A 21,256-nucleotide genomic window follows, 5' to 3' on the forward strand; every position below is an offset into this window, starting at 1 on the left:
TTCGTGGCTAGTTGGTGTTCATGGATGCGGATCGTTAGCTGTCTTGGCTTCCTAGAGGCTTGGCACTCATCCACAGATTCAATCAGCACATTGACCTGGACCCTATATACCAACCACTGCAGCAGACAGCTGGAACTGAACTGGAAGCAGCAGATTCAAACCACAAATGCCGGAGGAAAGATCACAGAAGCGCTTCACAGGAGGCTCCCAAGCACAGAGGATGTCACCCAGACAGGAGACGAAACGTCTGCACCAGAAATTCCCAGCTCTGAGAACAGAACCACAATCAGCACCCAAGCTACAAATCTTTGTACAAACTTTGAACCTTTGCTAGGGTATTAGCTATTTACCTTTCGGCTAGCTGGAAATGACGGAAGGAGGAACAGCAGTGTCTACTTGAGACACTGTTGAAAGCTGCCGAGGCGGCACATTTTGCATGGCCTTTGGTGACTAAGCTACAGCAGTCACAGCCCCTTGGGTTTCCTTGAATTCAATACTGAAAACGCAAAGAAAAAAAACCAAACTTGCTTTTGTTAGACAAAGGCTGTTGAGTATGGGGATAGACTAGGGAAGTATTTAGCGTACCTGACTAGGAAAAAGCTTGCTCCCCAATCCATTACTGCAATCAGACAGCACTGGGGACCTTACATACGATGCCAAAAGGATGAAACTTTTCAGAATTAATCATCTGAATTGTAATTGGTCTGAAAGAAAGGGCTAAAATTGAGACTTTTTAAAGAACCTGGACCTCCCAGGGGTAACCTTGGAGCAGGTCTCTCTCCATGCCCCCTTGACAGTTCAGGAAATACAGGAGGCAGCTAGGCAACTTCAGAGTGGGAAAGCAACTGGCCCTGATGGGCTTCGGAGTGAGTTTTAAGGAGTTTATAGGGATTCTGACAGGGCTAATGTTGAAGATTACAAATCACTCCTATATGCATGAATTCTGACCACCATATATTTGAGAGAAGCTAAATATTTCTTAATTCTTAAGGGGAAGCTTCCTGAGGATTGTGCTGCAAACATGCCCATTTCTATTAATTTCAGATTTCAAAATTCTGTAAGATCCTGGCACTGACATTGGAAAATGTGTTGCCCTATATTGTTAGGGAGGACCAGACAGGCTTTAGAAGGGGCCATAGATCCTCCAATAATACTAGGAGGATGATGTCCTTCTGTTTTTAAAATCAAACCCAATGACCTCTGTACCCCACTTGATACAATATATCAATTAATTTGGGACTATTTTAGGATAAAAGATCAACTTGGCAAAATCAAAAGCTATGCCTTTGCGGAACCTCAAAGACATACCTGAAAATGGCCTTAAGCTCCCTTTTAAGGGAGAGGTTACTACCCTAAGTTTGATTGGTTTTTTGGATTAACTTTGCTCATTTGACAATATTAGGCAGAATCTCCAGAGATGGGAGGCTCTTCCAATTTCATGGTTGGGATGAATAGCCCTCACCAAAATGAATGTCCTTCCTCATTTGCTTTATCCCATATGTATGCTCCCTATGATGTCTCCCAGGTCAACGCTGTGGAAACTTATTTGGTTCCTTTGTCTGGCATCATGGGCACCCCCTAAAACTTACTAAATTGCAGTTGCCTTGAGGGGGAGGAGTTGATTTCCCAGACATCAGGAAGTATCAACGGAGTTCCTTGCATCCTTTGTCTGCAAATGGGTAGGTAATGATCAGAACTCAATAGGGCTGGATATTGATGCCTCCCAGGCGAAGTGCCCTCTTATTAACCTGTTGTTCATGTATAAGATGACAGTTATGGACCACTGCTGGAACCCTGTTGTCATTAGTATGGTCAAGGAATGGAGGGCAATGCGTCAGAGTGAGGGTTGTTCATTCAAGACTTCGCCACTTACACCTTTAGTTGGCATGCCAGGCGTCTGACCAGTGATGGTCTTAGGGTTCCAAAATATGGGCAGCAAGAGCAGTTTCCAGTTTGGGAGACTGGTTTGAGGGAGAGGTTATGATGTCTTTTGACCAACTGAGCCACAAGTATGGGTTACCCAGAGATCTGGGTTCTCATGTTAGGGATTTCATCCAAAAGACTATGCTTCTCACTAAGCCCTATAAGCCTGATACAGGTGGTTGCTACATTCCATTAGCACCCTTTTGGTTAGTGCCCTCTATTGCCTGCTGGGTGGCAGGGCCTGGCAGGATATTAACTAGTTATGGGGGGGGGGGGGGGGGGGGGGGGTGTCTGGGTCTGGGAGCAGAGATCTCTTCTGAATCATGGGAGAATGCTCTAAAGATCTCAATCTGTAATAGGACATGCGCTAAGCAGTGAAAGTTCTGCGCAGGGTTCATCTGCAGAAGTTTAAAAAAAGGAACCTCTCCAATGTGCCCCCAATGCAAGATACGCAGAGGTACTCTTACCCATTGCTTCTGGACATGTCACAGGCTCCATGTTTATTGGAGTGCTGTGGCAGAAGAGATAGGGAGGGTATTGAGGACAGAGGTTAAAGTAGACCCGATATCTCTCCTCTTAGGTCTACCGAATTTACCATCTTTAGATGAGAATGGGAAGAAACTAATATTCTTTTATACTATACATGGAAGAATATTTTGATGAACTGGGTGCATGAGAACCTGCCAGGCATGCTGGGGTGGAGGAAGTTGTTTTTTTTTTAAAAATGGTGCACCACACAGACCATTTTTATAAGACATGGCAGCCCTACCAGAGTTATTTGTCAGTTATCTTAGCTAGGGCATTTGTTTAATCAGGATGGTTAGGTTTGTTGAGCCCTGGGCCCTGGAAGGGAGACTCCCGAGTTAATATAGGTACATATACAACGCTCCTAATCTTGTGTTTCGGAGCTTTGTGCCAGGCACTTTTGTATTTTATATTTTCTTTTGCTTTTCTGATCTATTAAATATTTGTTGGTGTTGCTTTGCACAGTTAGGGTTTAGTTTTGTATTATAGGGTAGGTTAAGTAGACAGTAGTTGTATTGAAATTTTATTATACTGCCAAGTGTTGACTGTATTTTTCAATAATTTCATATGTTCATAAAGTAAAAAGTTTGCTAATAAATATTTACAAAAAGCTAGAAAAAACCATGAACTGCCACTTTCTAGATTGTGAAGATTAGGTCACATGGTGTCCAGGGAGAACTAGCTAATTGGATTCAAAGGCTCAAAGGGAGAGGGCAATGGTTGATGGATGTGTGTATACATTGGGGGGGAAAAAAAAAAATCAATAAAGGCATGAACAGGATGAATGCATATAGTCTCTTTCCCACCTCTTCTGCTCCCCCCACCCCCAAGAGATGGTGAAATTAAAAAAATAGAGTGTATAGGTTTAAGGTGAGAAGGGAAATTTTTTTGTGAATATTGAGAGAAAATAGGATTAAGGTTTTTACAAAATTACAATAGTGACAACTTTTATAATATGACAAGAAACAAACTACTCTACTCCACAAACTGAAGAGAAAAACCTACTAAAAACTACAATTCAATGAATAACTAAAAATAAAGCCAAATTATACCAAGGTAACTTAAATTAATGTTCTATTAAATTACTACACAGCACAATCCCAAAATTCCTACCAATGGAAGTATTAATAAGCAAACCAGTATTTAATTCTTATCCCTAGAGGGCTCCCAACTGCCAGACATTTGTTTATGTAGCCAAGAGGGCTCTGATCAGTATAGCCGATGAGTCTGCATCTAAACAATTCAGAAAGGGCTGTCATGTTCTGTAGAACAGTTCAGCTTTCTGGTGCACCATGCTTGCAAGTCTGGGGGGAGGGGGGCCTCCATAACTAATCTATGCCAGCCTGAAAGTCCCAGGTGATTCTCCAACACCTAGCTCATTAAAGTGTTCTTCCTCACAGAACGAAAGAGTATTAAACAATTTCTTCCCATGCATGTCCAAACAGAGGAGATTTTTGAAGACCCAAGAGGGACAATGGATCAACTTAACCTCAGTTCCCAAAACCCTTCCAAAACACTATGGCAACCCAATATCTGGCATGACCACAAGCAATGAGAAAGTGCACCAACATCCATTTTACATTTGGGGCACATTGGGGATATTGTCTAAATTTTAGAAGCTGTTCTGGTGCCAAATGAGCCCTATGGAGTACCTTCAGTTGCATAGCCTGGGTGAGAAGGGAACGATTTAAGAACCACCTGAGGGGCAACTTCTTCACGCAGAAAGCAGTGCATATATGGAAAGGGCTGCCAGAGAAAGTGGTTGGGGCAGGTACAGTAACAATTAAAACACATTTGGATAGGTACATGGATGGAAGGGTGAGGGGAGATATGGATAAAGTGCAGGCAATTGGAACTAGCTGAGGGTACACCTTGGTCAGTATGGACCAGTTGAGGCTGCAAGGCCTGTTTCTATGCGATATTACTCTATGAGTTAGCAAGCAGTTAAACTACTATGATGTTTGAACAGAAAAACCTGTTAGTATGAAGATGCAACTTGAGCCCCAAAACCCATCATATATTTGCCTTCTATTGATTCTAGATAACATTCACAGCACATTAAATCTCAGATGTGGTCAAGGTAGATGGCCTGGATTTGCTGCCAAGAAACCCAAAGGATAAGAGGGTCACCAACATTGTTGCTTTTATAAAAAAAACTTACGCAAAGACTATTCAGAATTGGTCATTTGACTTGTTTGTACTGGTCCTGACCATTTTCAACTTTGCCACTTCTCTCTCCTCCCTCCCCAAAAGATAACCCTGCACAAGATATTCAAACAGAAATAATCAATGCACCACACCTCCTCAAACTACCTACCAGACAGTGCATTCCAGACCCAACCACATGCTGCTGTTTGCACACTTCTCAAAAGTTACATCAGGAACATCTGTCCAATAGACACTCAAACTTGCATCAAACCTCCCCTTAGTCTTAACTTGACCTCTGACTCAAGACCATGCTTTAAAGCTCCTTCTCCAATGCATTCACATCTTTGTGGTGAGACAGAGAATTACTCAATAATCTAACTGAGACAGCTCATGAAGGGTGATAACCCCTTTGCTCTTGTACTCTACACTCCACTAAATTGGGAATACTGTTGATTACCTGGTCTACCTTATTACTCAATTTGAGCCAGAGGCATTATCACAAGTGATTATAAAATTCACTAATACACCTAGCATCCAAATTCCATCCTGACATCTCTGTTCTAAATTAATTGTTGCTATAGCATGTGGAAGCTCGAGATCCAGATATAATATACACAGCAAGTGCTGGCTGAGGCACTTCAGTGCTGGAGTTGAAGATCTGAAGACCAGGCTGTGGATTCTAATTATATTGTACTCCTTAAAAATTAGAAGCTGATCCATGCTCAGGGTGATTGCAAGTAATAGAGGTATTGGAACATCAGCCATTGCTGCCATTCTAAAGGATAACAATTGATGTAGTCACAGCTCCAACACCTTTCACAGCAGCTCCTCAGAATGATATTAAAAATTTACTCCCTCTTGAAAGCCATGCTTTAGCTTTATGGTAACACTTTTCTAAAAGCAAGTATGAATTGGACTGCTCTTTATGGTTGAGAACTGCTTTGGAACTTTAGCTATCTGAAGACTGCCATTAGAAGTATCCTTAGCTACCCACAGTCTCTCCACCTTTCTTCAAAGCACTGATTGTAGAGATGCCATGCTTCACGTCAAAACAGGACACTTGGCCCATTGAAGGATTGGCATTGATTCAAAGAGGATCTGACCCATACCCAACTCCCTGTACCCTGCATTTCCCTTGGCTAATCCACCTAACCTGCACATCTTTGGACTGTGGGGAGGAAGTCAGTGAACCAGAAGAAACTCATGTAGACACAGGGAGACAGTCAATGGAATTTGCAGTCACCCAAGGATGGAATCAAACCTAGGTCCCTAGCACTGAGGCAGTGCTAACCACAGCCAGTGCTACAAACAGGTCACAACTTGTGCTTTGACCAAGTGACTAGGTCAGATACTCCCTTTAGCACTTACCCCACAAAGTGGAGATCTGCCTCTACAATGCAAATATTAACTAGAGTAAAACCTTCAGGCATTAAAAACTTGGAAATGAGGCATGCAAGGTCTTATGCATGATCTCATATTGGACTCCAAAAACCCCCATTTTCTGGAGCCCAATCCAAGGCAGGTTAAAGTTTACACAGGCTGTAATTAACTTTGATTCAGAACAGAGGTTCACTAGCTTTTTTTGTAGCTACTGACAATTGGATATTTTCCCTCATTCATAGCATCCTGAATCTTAAATCAGATGATAACTGGTTAAAAAGGTTTGATGTTTCAAGTTGGTGGCGTTCTCATTAGTGGTGCACTACATTAGAATGGGTCTATGAGCATTCTCAGACCAGCAATTTTGTTTACTAATAAATCACTAGTTTTAGTAGATTTGAAAATGCCTCATTGCAAAAAGCACTTCATTTAGTGCTGCAAGGTTGGAATCAGATCATTTCCACGAGTATCTTAAGCCACTTGTTTTGCAAATCAATTGGTTTAGCTCTCAACAAAACAGCTTTACCATCTCCATGGATCTGTTTCTGAAGGTGGCAAAGCTTTCAAGATAAATGCAGAGTAAACGTCACAATGCTGTTTTGATAAAGATGCCTTAGATTTGGCTCTCCACTTGCCATTATAGATCCACTTGGAGGCAGCAATCAGTTCACATGCTTAGACAAGAACCAAAAGATGTTGAATGACTGTAGGGATTCTATGACGAGATAGAAGAAGTCTCAATAGGTAAATGATTGGCTGTGTAGTCTTTTCTTCAGCTGTCAAGGTCAAAAGGATTGCAGTTTTATGCCACCCAGGCAAATAAGAATCTATATCAATTAAGGCAATACTGCTGTATTGAAGGAGGTTTATTTTGGTAAAAAGTCTCATTTACTCCTTGCAATTTAGTTCTAATTGTAGAGTGCCCTAGCTAATATTCATCTCTAACCAAAAATTTGTTTTATCATTTTGCTCAAGTAATCTTGCTCTAATAGACTGTACTTGAAAATATTTAGCCACCATAAAACACTCAGGACAAGTTTATTCTAGCTTCAAGACAGGATATTCATGCCAGTTTGTCATACCCATTTCAGCGAAATCTAAAGAATTAGAGGTTGGTTATACAGGAGGCGTCACGTTAAAGAAAATCTTATTTGCAGGATATGATTGTCACAGGCTTGGCCAGCATTTATTGCTCATCTCCATCAGAAGTCAACCACTTGTGGATCTGGAGCAAACATAGGCCAAATGAGAAATGCATGACAGTTTATTTGCATAGTTCACATTTGTGAATGAGATGACTTCGACTGTCAATTGTACATTTAAAAAGCCATTAGCCCTTAATTCCGGGTTATTGAATTCAAATTCCATCATCTGCAATAGCAGGATTTGAATTCAGGTCCCCAGAATATCACGAGTGTCTCTGTATTAATATAAATCTAGCAATAATACCACAAGACAATTACTTCCCAGTCTTAAAGCCTTACTGAAATCCAAGAGTTTGTACCACTGTCTTGCAGTTTGTCCATTAGATGCATAAAATACAACAGCTTTTGGATGTAGGTTTGCACATGGAGCTGGAAGGTTCATTCCCATCACCAACCCAAAGAAACCCAAACAGATAAATAGAAAGCAGGAATTTTCAGTATTGCTTTGCCTGAGGCCCACTGAAGAGGTTACTAGTAGGGTAATGAAATGTCTGGAAGTGAACCTTCCAGCTCAACAATCAAACCTACATCCAAAACATCAACCTGAGCTACAAATCTTCTCAAAACCTTTTTACACAAAATGACAGCCAATAGAGAAACTATCCAATTCAGCCATGCATAAAGATGTAAGCTTCCTTTGCAATTAAATGTGTCACTGATCAGAATATTGCATAGCCTGCCCGGTTCTAAATGTTAGTTTTAACAAAAGTGACATGGGTTCAAGGTTGATCCTGGAATTAGGTAATTAAAGCTAATTTGCCAAAATAGTATTCAGGCCAGAAAAGTCAAGTTAATCTAAAATAAAAAGGGATGAGACTAGTCAAAGACTGAATAGTTGCAGTGAAGTTGTTTTGCAATAAGAACTCTGCCTCAAATTAGTTTTGAGTACAGCACTAAGTAGCGTTTAACTAATTATAGAGTCAGATGTACAGCATGGAAACAGACCCTTTGGTCCAACTTGTCATGTGATCAGATATCCCAACCTAGTCAAGCCCTACATGCCAGCAGCCAGCCCATATTGCTCCAAACCCTTCATGTTCATATACCCATCCAGATGCCTTCTAAATGTTAGAATTGTACTAGCTGCCACTTCCTCTTGCAGCTCATTCCATACATGCACCACCTGCTGCGTGAAAAAGTTGCCCCTTAGGTCTCCTCTTTCCCTCTCACCCGAAACCTAGGCAAACAGACAGGGACAAGTCAGTTACGGTTGAAAGCTGGAAGACAGTTTAGTCATTCCTATTCATAGCTTAAGGTAAAAAAACCTGTGCTGGTCAAGTAATCACTTTATTGTTTGCTTACATCAGTCTGAGACAAAAAAAGGGGAGATAATTCTTCGACTACTTCGCTTAAAAATTACTTAGATTGAAAAAAAAAAGGAAATTCTTCCTTCAAGTTCAAAGTGAGAATTTTACTGCTGAGAACAGAGAAACTGTCAAGATCCAAAACACTTCTCCCCATTGTTCCTAGCCCCACAGCTTTTCAGTTGCCCAAGAACTCTATCCATGCCATCTGAACTGACCACTCTAGAGTTGGGCAGCACATTGGCACAGTGGTTAGCACTGCTGCCTCACAGCGCCAGAGACCCGGGTTCAATCCCCGCCTCAGGCGACTGTGTGGAGTTTGCACGTTCTCCCCGTGTCTGCGTGGGTTTCCTCCGGGTGCTCCGGTTTCCTCCCACAGTCCAAAGATGTGCAGGTCAGGTGAATTGGCCATGCTAAATTGCACCTAGTGTTAGGTAAGGGGTAAATGTAGGGGTATGGGTGGGTTACGCTTCGGCGGGTCGGTGTGGACTTGTTGGGCCGAAGGGCCTGTTTCCACACTAATGTAATGTAATGTAATCTAAAAAAACTATGTTTAAAACATGGTTGCCACTCAGCTGCATCAGTACACAACCCTGTGACTCCCAATTGTCTGCAATCAAATATGGCTGATCAAATAGCAGATGCTGTTTTTAAAAGACCACTGCAAAGTTCTCACTTCAGTCCCTAATTAAAAATCTTAATACAAGGTCTTTTAAAAGCTCAAAATAGCTGCTATTAAGTGAAATTCCAGATTTTATTCTAGGACCTCCATTAGCCTTAAGATTGAAGAGATTTAGCAGTTAACTGTTAGTGATTCAAACCCTAATTACAGTTGTTTAAATATCACAACTCAACAGTAAATATTCAGTAAAGCCAGTGAATTGAGTAGAGTGGTCAGTTCAGATGGCATGGATAGAGTTATTGGAAATAATGCCAAAGACTTCCAAAAAGCCAAGGTTCCTCAATGCATAAATACTGATTCAACCCAAATCATTTTAGCACCTTAACACACTAGTACCAAAACATACAAATCCTTATGTCTGTTTAGGCAAGGCTGAATGCATGTTATGAAGAATCAAATGCAAAATCAAGTGCTACAGTCTACTGTTGAATTATATAACAACTCAAAACAGCTAACTTTGCTCCAGCAAAAATACACTATGATAGAGGCAGTAGGATTAGCAATTTAAAAGGTGAGCTAGAAGTCATGCAGTTATGTAAGGAAATGGGAGAAGGCACATAGTAAGTATTAATTGCAAGTGATTGGATGTATCAATTGGCTGATTTCAACACCCTTAAATTTTGACTGGACCCTACCTTGTGTCTTGATGGTCAACATAAGGCACTGCATTCAGGTTATGAAAGCAAAATCTAAAACCTGGTCTGTGGGAACCTGATTCTACCATGGAGCAATCATCAGTTCACAACCTCAGCCGTCCCCCACCTTCAAGAATAGGGCAAACAAATCCTTAGAAGGCTCATTCTCACTCCCAACCTATAAGTCAAATTTCCCCAGCCTAAGATATCTTTGAACAAGTTGGGCAGAAAACATTACACTGGAACAGGTGGAACTTGAATCAGGACCTCTAGCTCAGGTGGAGACACTATTTTTGCATAAGAACTTAATCTGTTTTCAATTATTGCTAAACCTAGGACTGATTGCAGAAACTTGTGACACTGCACATTTTAGCAGCCAACAGCAAAATGCTGCACATTCCTCATCAACATTTGAACATAAAATTAGGAGCAGAAGTAGGTCATTAGCTGAGCATTCACCAATTAAATATTGCTGATCTGACTGTAACCTCAACTATGTTCACACCAACTTGACAATATTTCAACTCCTTGCTCACTAAGAAATTCTGCTTTAATATGAGAAGTCTCTGCTTCCACTAAGTTTTTAGCAAGACCGTTCTTAGATGTCTAGCAAACCATATCCTTGTTCTATTTTAAAAATAGAAGAAACCCTGACATCTAGATTCTCCCACAAGGAGACATTCTTGACATATTTATCCTGTTGAGGTCCCTCATGATTTGAGATGTTTTAATCAAGTCACCACGACTCTATTCCAGGGGATAGAAGCCTCATCTGCCCAGAGATTCCTCAAGATAAAGCTCCCATTTGAGGGAAGTCTCAAATCCTCCTTGAAGCTTTGGTCCTCCTAATTTTTGCTGCCACTAGAAGGACAGCATGGTAGCTCAGTGGTTAGCACTGCTGCCTCAGTGCCAGGGACCTATGTTCAATTTTCTGAATCTGTGTGGGTTTCTACCCACAGTCCAAAGATGTGCAGATCAAGTGAACTGGCCATGCTCAATTACCCACAGATATACGTGCATTAGTCAGAGGGAAATATAGGTAGGGGAATGAGGCTGGATGGGTTGCTCTTTGCAGGGTCAGTGTGGACTTGTGGGGCCAAGGGCCTTTTCTGTATTGGAGGGAATCTAAATAATGAGGTCTTGGCTGTTGCAAGATGGAGACCAAGAACTGTTGTCTTTAAACAAAAAGAAAAGAAAACAGCATTGCCAGCTGTTTTTTGCAACACCATAAAATTAAAACTTGAAGCCCTGCAAAAAAGTGACCACAATGGTTCCCAAACTTTGAAGAAGAATTCAGAAGGTGAATCTGCAGATTAAATCAAAAGATAACTAATAACTTCAGTTGAACAAAAGTAAGTAACTTAATATCTATGATTAACCCATTGTTTTTTCCCCAGACCCATTCACACAAGACAAAAAGCTTAACGGTTAAATAAGAACAATCTGGCAAGATTGCTCGAGTAGTCAGTGCATTGTTCCTCAGGAAAAATGGTTTCTTGCTTGCTTTGAGAAAAAATGGCCACCTCTCAGTTCACGGAGAAAGTCTCAAAACATGAAATTTAGTTTATATTCTGAACTACCAGAGGCTGATAAGGAGAGGTTAGCCAAGATGCTTTCAAATATTCTAGCTGTAGAAACAGCTAGATGACTCCTCCTAGTCCCTCCTGGGGAAGATCATGGTCCCTCCCAGACTGGCAGCATAGGTTTCCAGTTGTGGACTTCAATAGCCCAACATCCACTTATCTGGTTAAGCATACTGCTTTCCCCTTCTCCAGTCTCAATGTAGAAATTTTTGATCAAAAACCAACCTGCAATCAACTTCTAAGCCTGGCCTCACTAACAAAAACCAGCTTTTGTGCCTTTAAGCAAAAATGCTGTCAGTCCAAAAGGGTGTTTTCGACTTTGTTTATAGCTTCAAACCAAAAAATGAATAGAAGAGATTTGAGGGAACATTGCTCCAAAGCATTTACATCCTTCAAGGGAATCACCATTCAGATGCTGTCTAACCAAGAAACTAAAGCATGAACACTAATTTTAACATTAAGTTCCTCTTGCAACAGACAACATTCTGTCCACTTGCCCAATTACTTATGTACTTGCATATTAAGTCATGATTCATGCACCAGTACATCTCATTCTCCTGCTTCAGAGTTCTGCAATCTCACCATAAGATATGCTTCTTTATTCTTCCAGCCAAAAAATGGAAGACTGGATACTTTCCTCCATTTGCCAGACCTTTGCCCACTTGATCTAACACCTAGTAAACTCCAGCTCTGTTCACAACTTTCCTATTTTGGTCATCAGCAAGTTCACCAACCATATCTTGTATCCAAACACATCCTACTTCCTCTCCCTCCCATTTTGAATGGTGTTATACTCACCATCTTCCAGATGGAAAACACGGTCCCAAAAATCAAGGAATGTTGAGAGATTGGTTTCAATTTTCCAAACTACAACTAAGGATCGGTCTCAGGACTTGGGACACTGCATCTGAAGATTTACTCCGTGCTACTTCTCTGGTGGTAGAGGTAGAAGGCCTGGCTTTCCATTTCTAATTTAGAACGGCTTCAAAAATATTGTTACTATATAGAAGACCTGTGTGAAAACTATGCTCACCCATTAAAGTCTCCTGCTTCACTTTCTAAAGTGAAGAGTGCACACTGGTTAGGTAAATAAGACCACTTTAGAAGTAATAATATTTTCATTTCTGGCTAGCTCACATTTCAATTTCTCCTTTTTAGAGATGCTTTTCATGTTCAATCCAGTTTTCTAATCTGCCATGTCTTTGAACCAAGCTTTCTTTCTTGGTGTTTGAGATTAATACTAATCATAACAGTTCAAGTTAATACTTAGATCTAGGAGCAGAATTAGGCCATTCAGCCCAGCAAGGTCTACTCCAATACTGGATCATGGCTGATCAGTTTCTCAACCCTATTCTCTTGTCTTCTCCTTGCAACCCTTGATCCCCTTACTAAAATCAAGAACCTATTCTGGTATAGAAACTCATTGGCTTGACCTCCATAGCCCTGCAGCAGTAACTGCCACAAATTCATGACCTGGCTAGCATGTCATGAGTCATCCTTCATTGAAGCTGTGCCCTCAGTTCCTTATCTCTCCTACTATAGAGATAATAATGTCTTCTCTGCATCCACTCTACCGAGCCTCCTGTATTCTGTAAGTTTCAATCAAATCCCACACATCCTTTGAAAGATAGGCCCACAGTCCTCAATAGCTCATGAGAAGACCTTCATCTCCAAGATTTTTGTAATTGCCCTCTGTACCCCAAGGCCAGCAAATACAAGCCCTCAATATTCCAAAGGTGGTCTCACCAGAGCCTTACAACCGTACATAGCTGCTCTTGTAATCTAGCCCTCAAAACAAATGCTAATTTTTTTTTAAGATTAGATTACTTAGTGTGGAAACAGACCCTTCAGCCCAACAAGTCCACACTGACCCACCGAAGCACAACCCACCCAGACCCATTCCCCTACATTTACCCTCTCACCTAACACTATGGGCAATTTAGCATGGCCAATTCACCTAACCTGCACATTTTTGGACTGTGGGAGGAAACCGGAGCACCTGGAGGAAACCCACGCAGACCCGGGGAGAATGTGTGGAGTTTGCACAGTCAGTAAGTCGCCTGAGGTGGGAATTGAACCCAGGTCTCTGGCACTGTGAGGCAGCAGTGCTAACCACTGTGCCAGTAGCAATGAATGCAAGTGCAAAGTGAACCTGCATTGTTAACTGAAATTGGACTCCCAAGTCCCTTTGCACTTCAGATTTTTGCAACCTGTCCCCATTTAGAAAATAATTTAGGCCTCTATTCTTGAGATCAGGCTAATTGGCCTATGATTTCTAGTCTATGGCCTGCTCTTTCTCAGGGAAACCTAGCCATTTTCCAGTCCCCCAGAACACTGACTCATTAGACCTGAAAGATCACCACCAGTGCTTCCACAATTTCCTCAGCTATCTCCTTCAGAACTCTGGGGTAAAAACTAATCTACCTCAGGTGATTTTATCCACTTTAGACCTTTCAGCTTCTCCAGTATACTAAGGCAGTGATGGCCATTACATACACCTCGCCCTCCAACTGTCTTGAAGTTTGGTATACTAACGTATTGCATAATTTTGCCACTTAGTATACATACCTACCAACATTAGGAATGTCCACATGAAATATTCCCTTAGATCTATTACTGTCCTTAAACAATCCATCGTTCAGCCTAATTTTAACCAACTGCTTTTGTGCCTTCATTTAAACATTTCAAATACTGTTTTGAACCACTCCTCTCTCCCTTAAACTCAATGTAAAATTCAATTATGATCACAACTACCATATGCACTTTTGAAATCATTTATAATCCCATTTTGTTCAGAAATACCAGATTTGCTATATCCAGCCCTCTTTGCCAATTCAAGAGGATATGATCTAACAAGCTACCCTAAAAACACTTATAAACCTGTCCCCAAATCACTTATCTAATTTAAGTATACATTAAGATCAAAACTTCCCTTGCGCCTTTCTGACAAACCATTATTTCTTCCTTTTCGGTCCACCTGTCATGTGGTTACAGAGGGGCTATGCATTACTCCAAGTGATTCCTTTCCTTTGGCATTTCTCCTAAATGGATTCCAGGGTCATCCTGTTGTTGTAATACAAGAGTCATCCTTCCTACTTTCCTAAAATGTCTGGTACCCTTCAAGATTCAGGTCACAATCCACATGATTGTTCAAACATGGCTAATAGCAACCATATTGTACTTAACACAACTAAAGTGCTAGAGAAGATTACAGGAAAGGGCATTGAAGTTATTTGGCAAGACTAAAACTGGTTGACCATGGTCTGTAAAAATGACTACTTCAACATATCATGCTAACATTTTTTGGCTCCAGTCCACTGGAGTGCACCAGCAAGGCTCAATACAAGCTATAGGAACACTTGATGTTCTGCTTTGTCACCTTACAGCTTTAGGACTGAACATGGAGCGTTACTCATTTCAGAACATGAACACCCTTTGCACTCCTTTTGACTAATCCCTACAGCTTCTCCTGTATGGGCTGCTCCTCTTGTTAGCAACACTTTGCTGCTGAGCCAAGGGAGATCGTAGCAATTTGTTTGCTTAACCCTTTGTTCTCACTAACTCAGCTAACATCCACTCTAAGAGGGTCACCAGACTTGAAACATTTCTTCAGATGCTGCCAGACCTGTTGGCATTCTCCAGAATCTTTTGGTTACAGGTTTCCAACATTCATCCTGGGTTTATATTTGTTTATTTTAACTTGTACTCAACTCAGTAATGTTTGAGACATAACATTCAGATGTTAAGTATAGTCTGCTGACTTGTCCTAGAGAGTCAAGAATAACAGTTGTTCTCAAACTTCACTACAGCTAGAAAGAGCAAAAGATGTCGATGTATTGCAATAGTATTCATTAATGCCAGAGTACTTATCCTTTACTCTGGCCCATTAGTTGACTTTTAATCAAGGTTTGATTTGTGTTGATTTTAGTCGGCTGTTATTTTCATCTGTTACAGCCCAGAGCCTTAAAATGTGAAGTATTACCCCAGCCATCTGTTGGTTATTTGCAATATTAATTTTAGTGTTAGGATAGAGGGATTTATAAATACTTCCATTTGCTAGCCTTCAAGTCTATTATAACCAAAGGATTATTTTCAGACTTCCAACAGTTAAAAAACTTATTTCCGTCAAGTTCAATTAAAGATATATAGGATATTTACCACTTTTCTTTCATGGGTGTGAATAAACTAGCATCTGTTTACCAAGAAACAGAGTAAAGGGATAGTAAAGTCAATAGATTTCAGTTACAGGAACAGACATACTAATACATATTACAAATGTCTTACCAGAAAGAGGATTCACAGGATATACTTCACTCGTTTCTGGAAATATAGTGTCTGAAGCTGGATAAAATGCAGAATTGAAATAGAGACAGGAGATATTTCCTAGTATTGTGAACTGTTGCAGTTTTAGTCAAAGTTTCCTTTAAAATTAACTGAAATTAAGGTGGACAGAGCACCAACTTAATTGTCATGTTAATTTTACAAATTGAAGTTTTGTTGTAATTGCTAGTGTACTCATTTTTACAATGAGCCTTACAGCACTAGGGACCCAGGCTCAATTCCACCCGTAGATGACTGCGTGGGGTTTGCACAGGTCTCCCTGTGCCTGTGTTTTTCCTCCTGAAGTCCAAAGATGTGCAGATTAGGTGGACTGGCCATGTTAAATTGCTCAGAGCCCACACATGTGCAAGCTATATGGATTAGCCATGGGAAATGCAGGGTTACAGGGACTGGGCTAAGGGCAAGGGTCTGGGTGGGATGGCCTTCAGAGGTCAGTGTGGTCTCAGTAGCATGCTTTAAGACAGTAGGGATTCCACAGAATCTAAATGCAACATTACTGTGATTAAAGAGTCCCCTTTAAAGGGGGTGCACAAACAGTACACTTGATCTCAAGCAACAATTTTGTAAAAATAGACAGAGTGTACAGGAATTATAGGGAGGCACTAGTATGGAAACTAATTTAGAGTCAGCATCCTCTCAATGTATCAGACAGGATTTATCCAATCACCACTGCTAAAATATTTACCCCATTTCATGGGAAGTAGACAACATTTGCTTATGCAGACAGGTCGAAAGTAGTTAATCTGATGGTTACAAAAAAAGTAAAAATTAAATGGGTCAGCACAAACCAAGATATTACAACAAAACCAAAAGGATAAATTTTAATTCACACCATGTTCAGTCACTACAGTAATAAACAGCACTCACAATAAAGCATGATATTCTAGTTGACTAGAGGACGAAACATCATGGGTAGAGTGGTTGTCTCACCTTTCTCCCATTACTTTTGGTGGGGTGGGGGTGGAGGGGAGGGAGGGCAATTCTTACAACATTAAAATTGTTACTTTGGTAGCCATAACTGTACTGAAAGATCCAGCCATTGATGGCAATTCCTTCCCTCTTCCCCGCCCCCGAAAACTAACCCACTCCTGTCTTTACATCATTCTCTACACATCTCCAGTTTAAGCTTTTACAGATTCATTTCATAAAAACAAAAAAATTAGACCACCACTACTGGTTCTTTCAGCTACCTTTGTTCCAAGCTTTGAAATTCTTCCCTAACCGCTCCAGAGGATTTAAACTGCTGATCAAGCAGATATTCAATCATTTTCATATCCCTTTACAAAATTATCAAATCATGCTGTCCTCTCCATATACTCAAGCTCCCATAAAGCACTTTAGGAATGTTGTATAACATGAAAGCAGTGTGGATGGAATACATTTGAATTTCAATTTAAAGAGTGGATATTGAAATTATGACAATGCCCTGCTGACTTCTGGACCAGAAGTTAGAGAATTTCTACTATTACTTTTCCTATCAAATCCATTACCTCCCACATTCTCCCTTTGGCCCTTGGTGACAGGAGTAGTACAGACGCCTGTGAAATCCAAAGAGTTGTCTAACATAGCGTTTATTCTACGGAAGATGTCAGCATTCCTGCAGGTAGACAAGGCTGGGCTTTCTGTAGAAGTAGGCACATCCCAGCAATCTTGACCTCGGCCAATCTCGTTGTTCTGGAGGGGGGGAAAAGAGATTTCCATGAAAACCAGTTCCATTCCACAAGTGCTTGATCCTAAAGGCAGATACTTAATTCATGGCCTGTTTAGCCTCATCTTTCTCAGTAGTTTTAAGTACTGGCCTGCTGCTGCCATTCACTCCCAGCAATGGAGCAAGGAGAAAGCTAAGTTTACCACATGCTGAATGGGAATTAAACTAGTGTTGTCAACCTACAAGCTGTTATCTAGCCAGCCAATGACAATAAGAAAAAAAAAAAAGAGTACTAGAAAAAAAAAGGATGAAAACTTCCAAAAAACCTAATGCAAAGACTGAATACAAAAATCTGCCTTTATTATCAAGCCTGAGAAACGATACTTAAGGAGACACCTTATCATAATTTACAGAAACATGTCATTTACTTGCAAATGATTACATTGTGTGGGGGATAGGGAGCAGGAGGTGGTGGTATTGAGATAGTTGTCCAACAGGTTGGTGTCCAAACCTTTCACACAAGGACTGGTGGAATGTAAAAATGAGGGAATGCATTCTTTCTTCAGGATCTTTTTAAATCACAACCTAGAGGACAAGGATCACAACCTAACTTAGTAAAGTATTGGAATTCCCATCATTGGGTCAGAACTATTATGATGCAGAAACTAGTGAAAGCAGCAAAAGTACTATTGAGGTGGCAAAATTTGAACAGAATCAGTAACCTGGACTTGACCAGTTACCAATGCACAACTAAAACCCATACCAACATCCTTTGGGGAAGCATTGGGCCATCCTTAACTAGTTTTTTTTTTAGATTAGATTACTTTACAGTGTGGAAACAGGCCCTTCGGCCCAACAAGTCCACACCGACCCGCCGAAGCGCAACCCACCCATACCCCTACATTTACCCCTTACCTAACACTACGGACAATTTAACATGGCCAATTCACCTGACCTGCACATCTTTGGACTGTGGGAGGAAACCGGAGCACCCGGAGGAAACCCACGCAGACACGGGGAGAATGTGCAAACTCTGCCATGCTTAAACTCTAGACCTCCATCAGCATGGCTGGCTTAGTGGGACAGCTACAGAGCTGAAGTTTGAAGGGTTGTGCAATAAAAAAAAGTGGGTGGCCTTGACAATGACAATCCTTGTCAAAAGTGTGGTGCTGTAGAAACAGAGGTCATGCAACATCCGAAGAGCAAGAGAGTCGACGTTACGAGCAACAGTCCTGATGAACTGTATACTCGAAACGTCCACTCTCCTGCCCCTCAGATGCTGCGTGGCCTGCTGTGCTTTTACAGCGACACACGTTTTACTGATCTCCAGTAGCCGCACTCCTCACTTTTTCCATGGCAACCCACGGTTGTGTGAAGCGAGGAAGACACCCTGGGAAAGGAGTGGGAGCAGCCGTGCATTCACGGTCGTGCAAGCTGGCGCGCATGCGCACACCGGCCAACTGCGGTCACTGGGCGACACGCGTGCGCACTGGCACCTGAGGATAGAGTGGGGGAGGGGCGGGGAAACTCCATCCCCATCACCCACTGACAACCCCCCCCCTCAACCGGAGGGTTCGGGGCCTCGAAACATTCCCGCCCATACTTCGGGCCGTTACCCCACAATATCCTTATCTTTCGATATTCCATCGTCCGAACTAAAGCGAATCAGCCCTTAAATGCTCGCAACTCTTCTCCCCACCCCCGACCGCGTTCACACCGTGTTTTGGGTACGTCCCCGTTCATTCCCGTTACCGTTAATCCGAAGTCACTTAAAATTGTTTTTTCCTTTCTTCCCCCTCCCACTGGTACCAGTAACACGGTTACTCCCACCACTTTCTCCACCCACCACCCTGCTTCACTGTCCGCCGTCTAAGTCCCGACTGAACTGAACCCGCCGGACTACACCGCTCCCCCCACCCTCTCCAGTACCCGCCAACGCCCGATTCGCTGTTCTGCCCGTCAATCACGGCGATACTACCAATCGGGGCACATCACCACGGGGATCCCACCCCCAGTCGCACGGGTGGTTCTTCCAACCATTGCAGAAGGGGTGAGCGGATGAAGAGCGGTCGGCATAAAAGGGCTGGATAGAGATCAGGTCTGCCCTTGGACCGAAGCACTACTTGAAAAAAGTACAGGTGGCGATACGCAGTGAAACTCTGGTCACTAACAGTGGTGTGTACTCCTATTCCTCCACTGCCTTGCTGTTACCCCCCCCTCCTGCTCCAAGGGATTTGAACGGGTCCTCTCTGGGCTGGTAAACAAACGCACATGTGCGGCCGCTCGCGCCGCCCCGTCCCGCCCTCCTCCACGTGCAGTCCCGGGCAAAGTCAAGCCAGACTGATGCACCCTGCAGCCGAATAGAGCTACCTCAATGTTGCAACCTTTCTCGGTCACAACGCTGTCTTTTTTGCTGCATGCATCAAAAAAAAACGTATTGCACACAAGCAATTCTAAGCCACCCTTGCTCACCATGAACGACTACGCCTCCTTTTTCCTGCGGATATTTAAGCAAAATAAAACAAAAACCCTTCGCTCGTACATTTAAGTCGGATGCATTGCAAAGAAATAACATGCACAGTAAGCAGCGACTCGACTTTTACAATGGGCAGCTCTGCAGAGTTGTACAAAATTCAGGTGTACAATAACACGGATTCGCTTAAGACTTTTGGAATAAAAGATACGCATGGGTCAAAATTGTGTGCCCTTGTTAGCTTTAAGCTGCTAGTAGCTTGGAGAAATAAAAACAAGGCGCTGCGTGACAAATGATAAGCTACAGAAACATGTTTTAAAAAAGCGATTTTAGCAAAAACAACGAGAGGATTTTACTGTCGCCAGCTTTGCTTCATGCAAAAACAGCTGCAGTCTCCGCTTTTTTTTAATCAGGCGAGACAGCACCTCGCGAGCGGGGAGGGAAGTAAAGAGGTCATTAAGCAACATTTTTTACAAAAACATGCAAGCAAATACATTACACGAGCCCCTGGAAAGTTGGAAAGGAACATGATGCAAAATGCACGGTAACTACCCTGCAGCGGTAGGGAGGAGAAAACATGGCAGTTTAATTCAGATTTATTTTCTGTCCCCAGTTTCCAAGGATTCCTCTGAAGTAACCCCCAGCACAGTCTGCAGCTCCCCTCCTCCTTGTCCTGAGAGGGAGGTAGCTCCCCTCCGGAAAGGGCTCCTTACCAGTGAGAAAGCCATGGAGTCACCTTCCCGGATACACAGCTCGACACCAACACAACAAAAAAAAATCAAACTCCAACACAACGGTGGGGAGGGGACGGGGGTGTGTGAAATAATTTTCCTTTAAACCAAGACGTTTTGCAACAAGGACGTAGCTCGGGCCTCCCCTATTTATGGGAGTGTCGGGCGGGCCGGGCCGGGCCGGGCCAGTGAGTGTCCCCCGGGCCGCGGGCCCTTGACGCTCATTGACAACACCTGAGGCTGAGGGCGGTCAGTCAGCACCATCCCCCACCCCACCCCACCCCCCTCCCCCGCACACTACACCCAGACACGGGGGTTGGGGGGGGAGATGGGTGAGTGGCTGGGGGTTGAGGGAGTGGGGGGGGAAATGAGGGAGTGGGGGGGGGGAAATGAGGGAGTGGGGGGGGGGGGAAATGAGGGAGTGGGGGGGGGGGGAAATGAGGGAGTGGGGGGGGGGGGAAATGAGGGAGTGGGGGGGGGGGGAAATGAGGGAGTGGGGGGGGGGGGAAATGAGGGAGTGGGGGGGGGGGGAAATGAGGGAGTGGGGGGGGGGAAATGAGGGAGGGGGGGGGGGGAAATGAGGGAGGGGGGGGGGAAATGAGGGAGGGGGGGGGGGGAAATGAGGGAGGGGGGGGGGAAATGAGGGAGGGGGGGGGGGAAATGAGGGTGGGGGGGGGG

At 42.8% G+C, this 21,256-nt stretch overlaps 1 protein-coding gene across 3 annotated transcripts in view; it reads right to left on the reverse strand.

Annotated features, from left to right (window-relative positions):
- The window catches only part of LOC122542598 (cytoplasmic polyadenylation element-binding protein 1-like), a 117,059-nt gene extending 96,353 nt beyond the window's left edge, over positions 1-20,706 (reverse strand). The window contains exons 1-2 of one of the 3 annotated variants that reach the window (XM_043680548.2): positions 20,561-20,706; positions 17,217-17,400 (exon numbers count right to left, since the gene is read on the reverse strand). In XM_043680548.2, the coding sequence (XP_043536483.2) occupies positions 17,217-17,400; positions 20,561-20,575 (199 nt within the window). In that variant the 5' untranslated portion in view covers positions 20,576-20,706. Of the gene's footprint in view, positions 1-17,216; positions 17,401-19,126; positions 19,226-20,560 lie in introns of those variants that run through there. The other 2 variants (XM_043680550.2, XM_043680549.2) reach the window with 2 other exon arrangements.
- Between the last annotated feature and the right edge of the window lie 550 nt (positions 20,707-21,256).

This window comes from Chiloscyllium plagiosum, unplaced genomic scaffold (assembly GCF_037043375.1).
Source record: "Chiloscyllium plagiosum isolate Xiang-an unplaced genomic scaffold, Cpla_swu_hap1 HiC_scaffold_42, whole genome shotgun sequence".
Classification (NCBI taxonomy): domain Eukaryota; kingdom Metazoa; phylum Chordata; class Chondrichthyes; order Orectolobiformes; family Hemiscylliidae; genus Chiloscyllium; species Chiloscyllium plagiosum.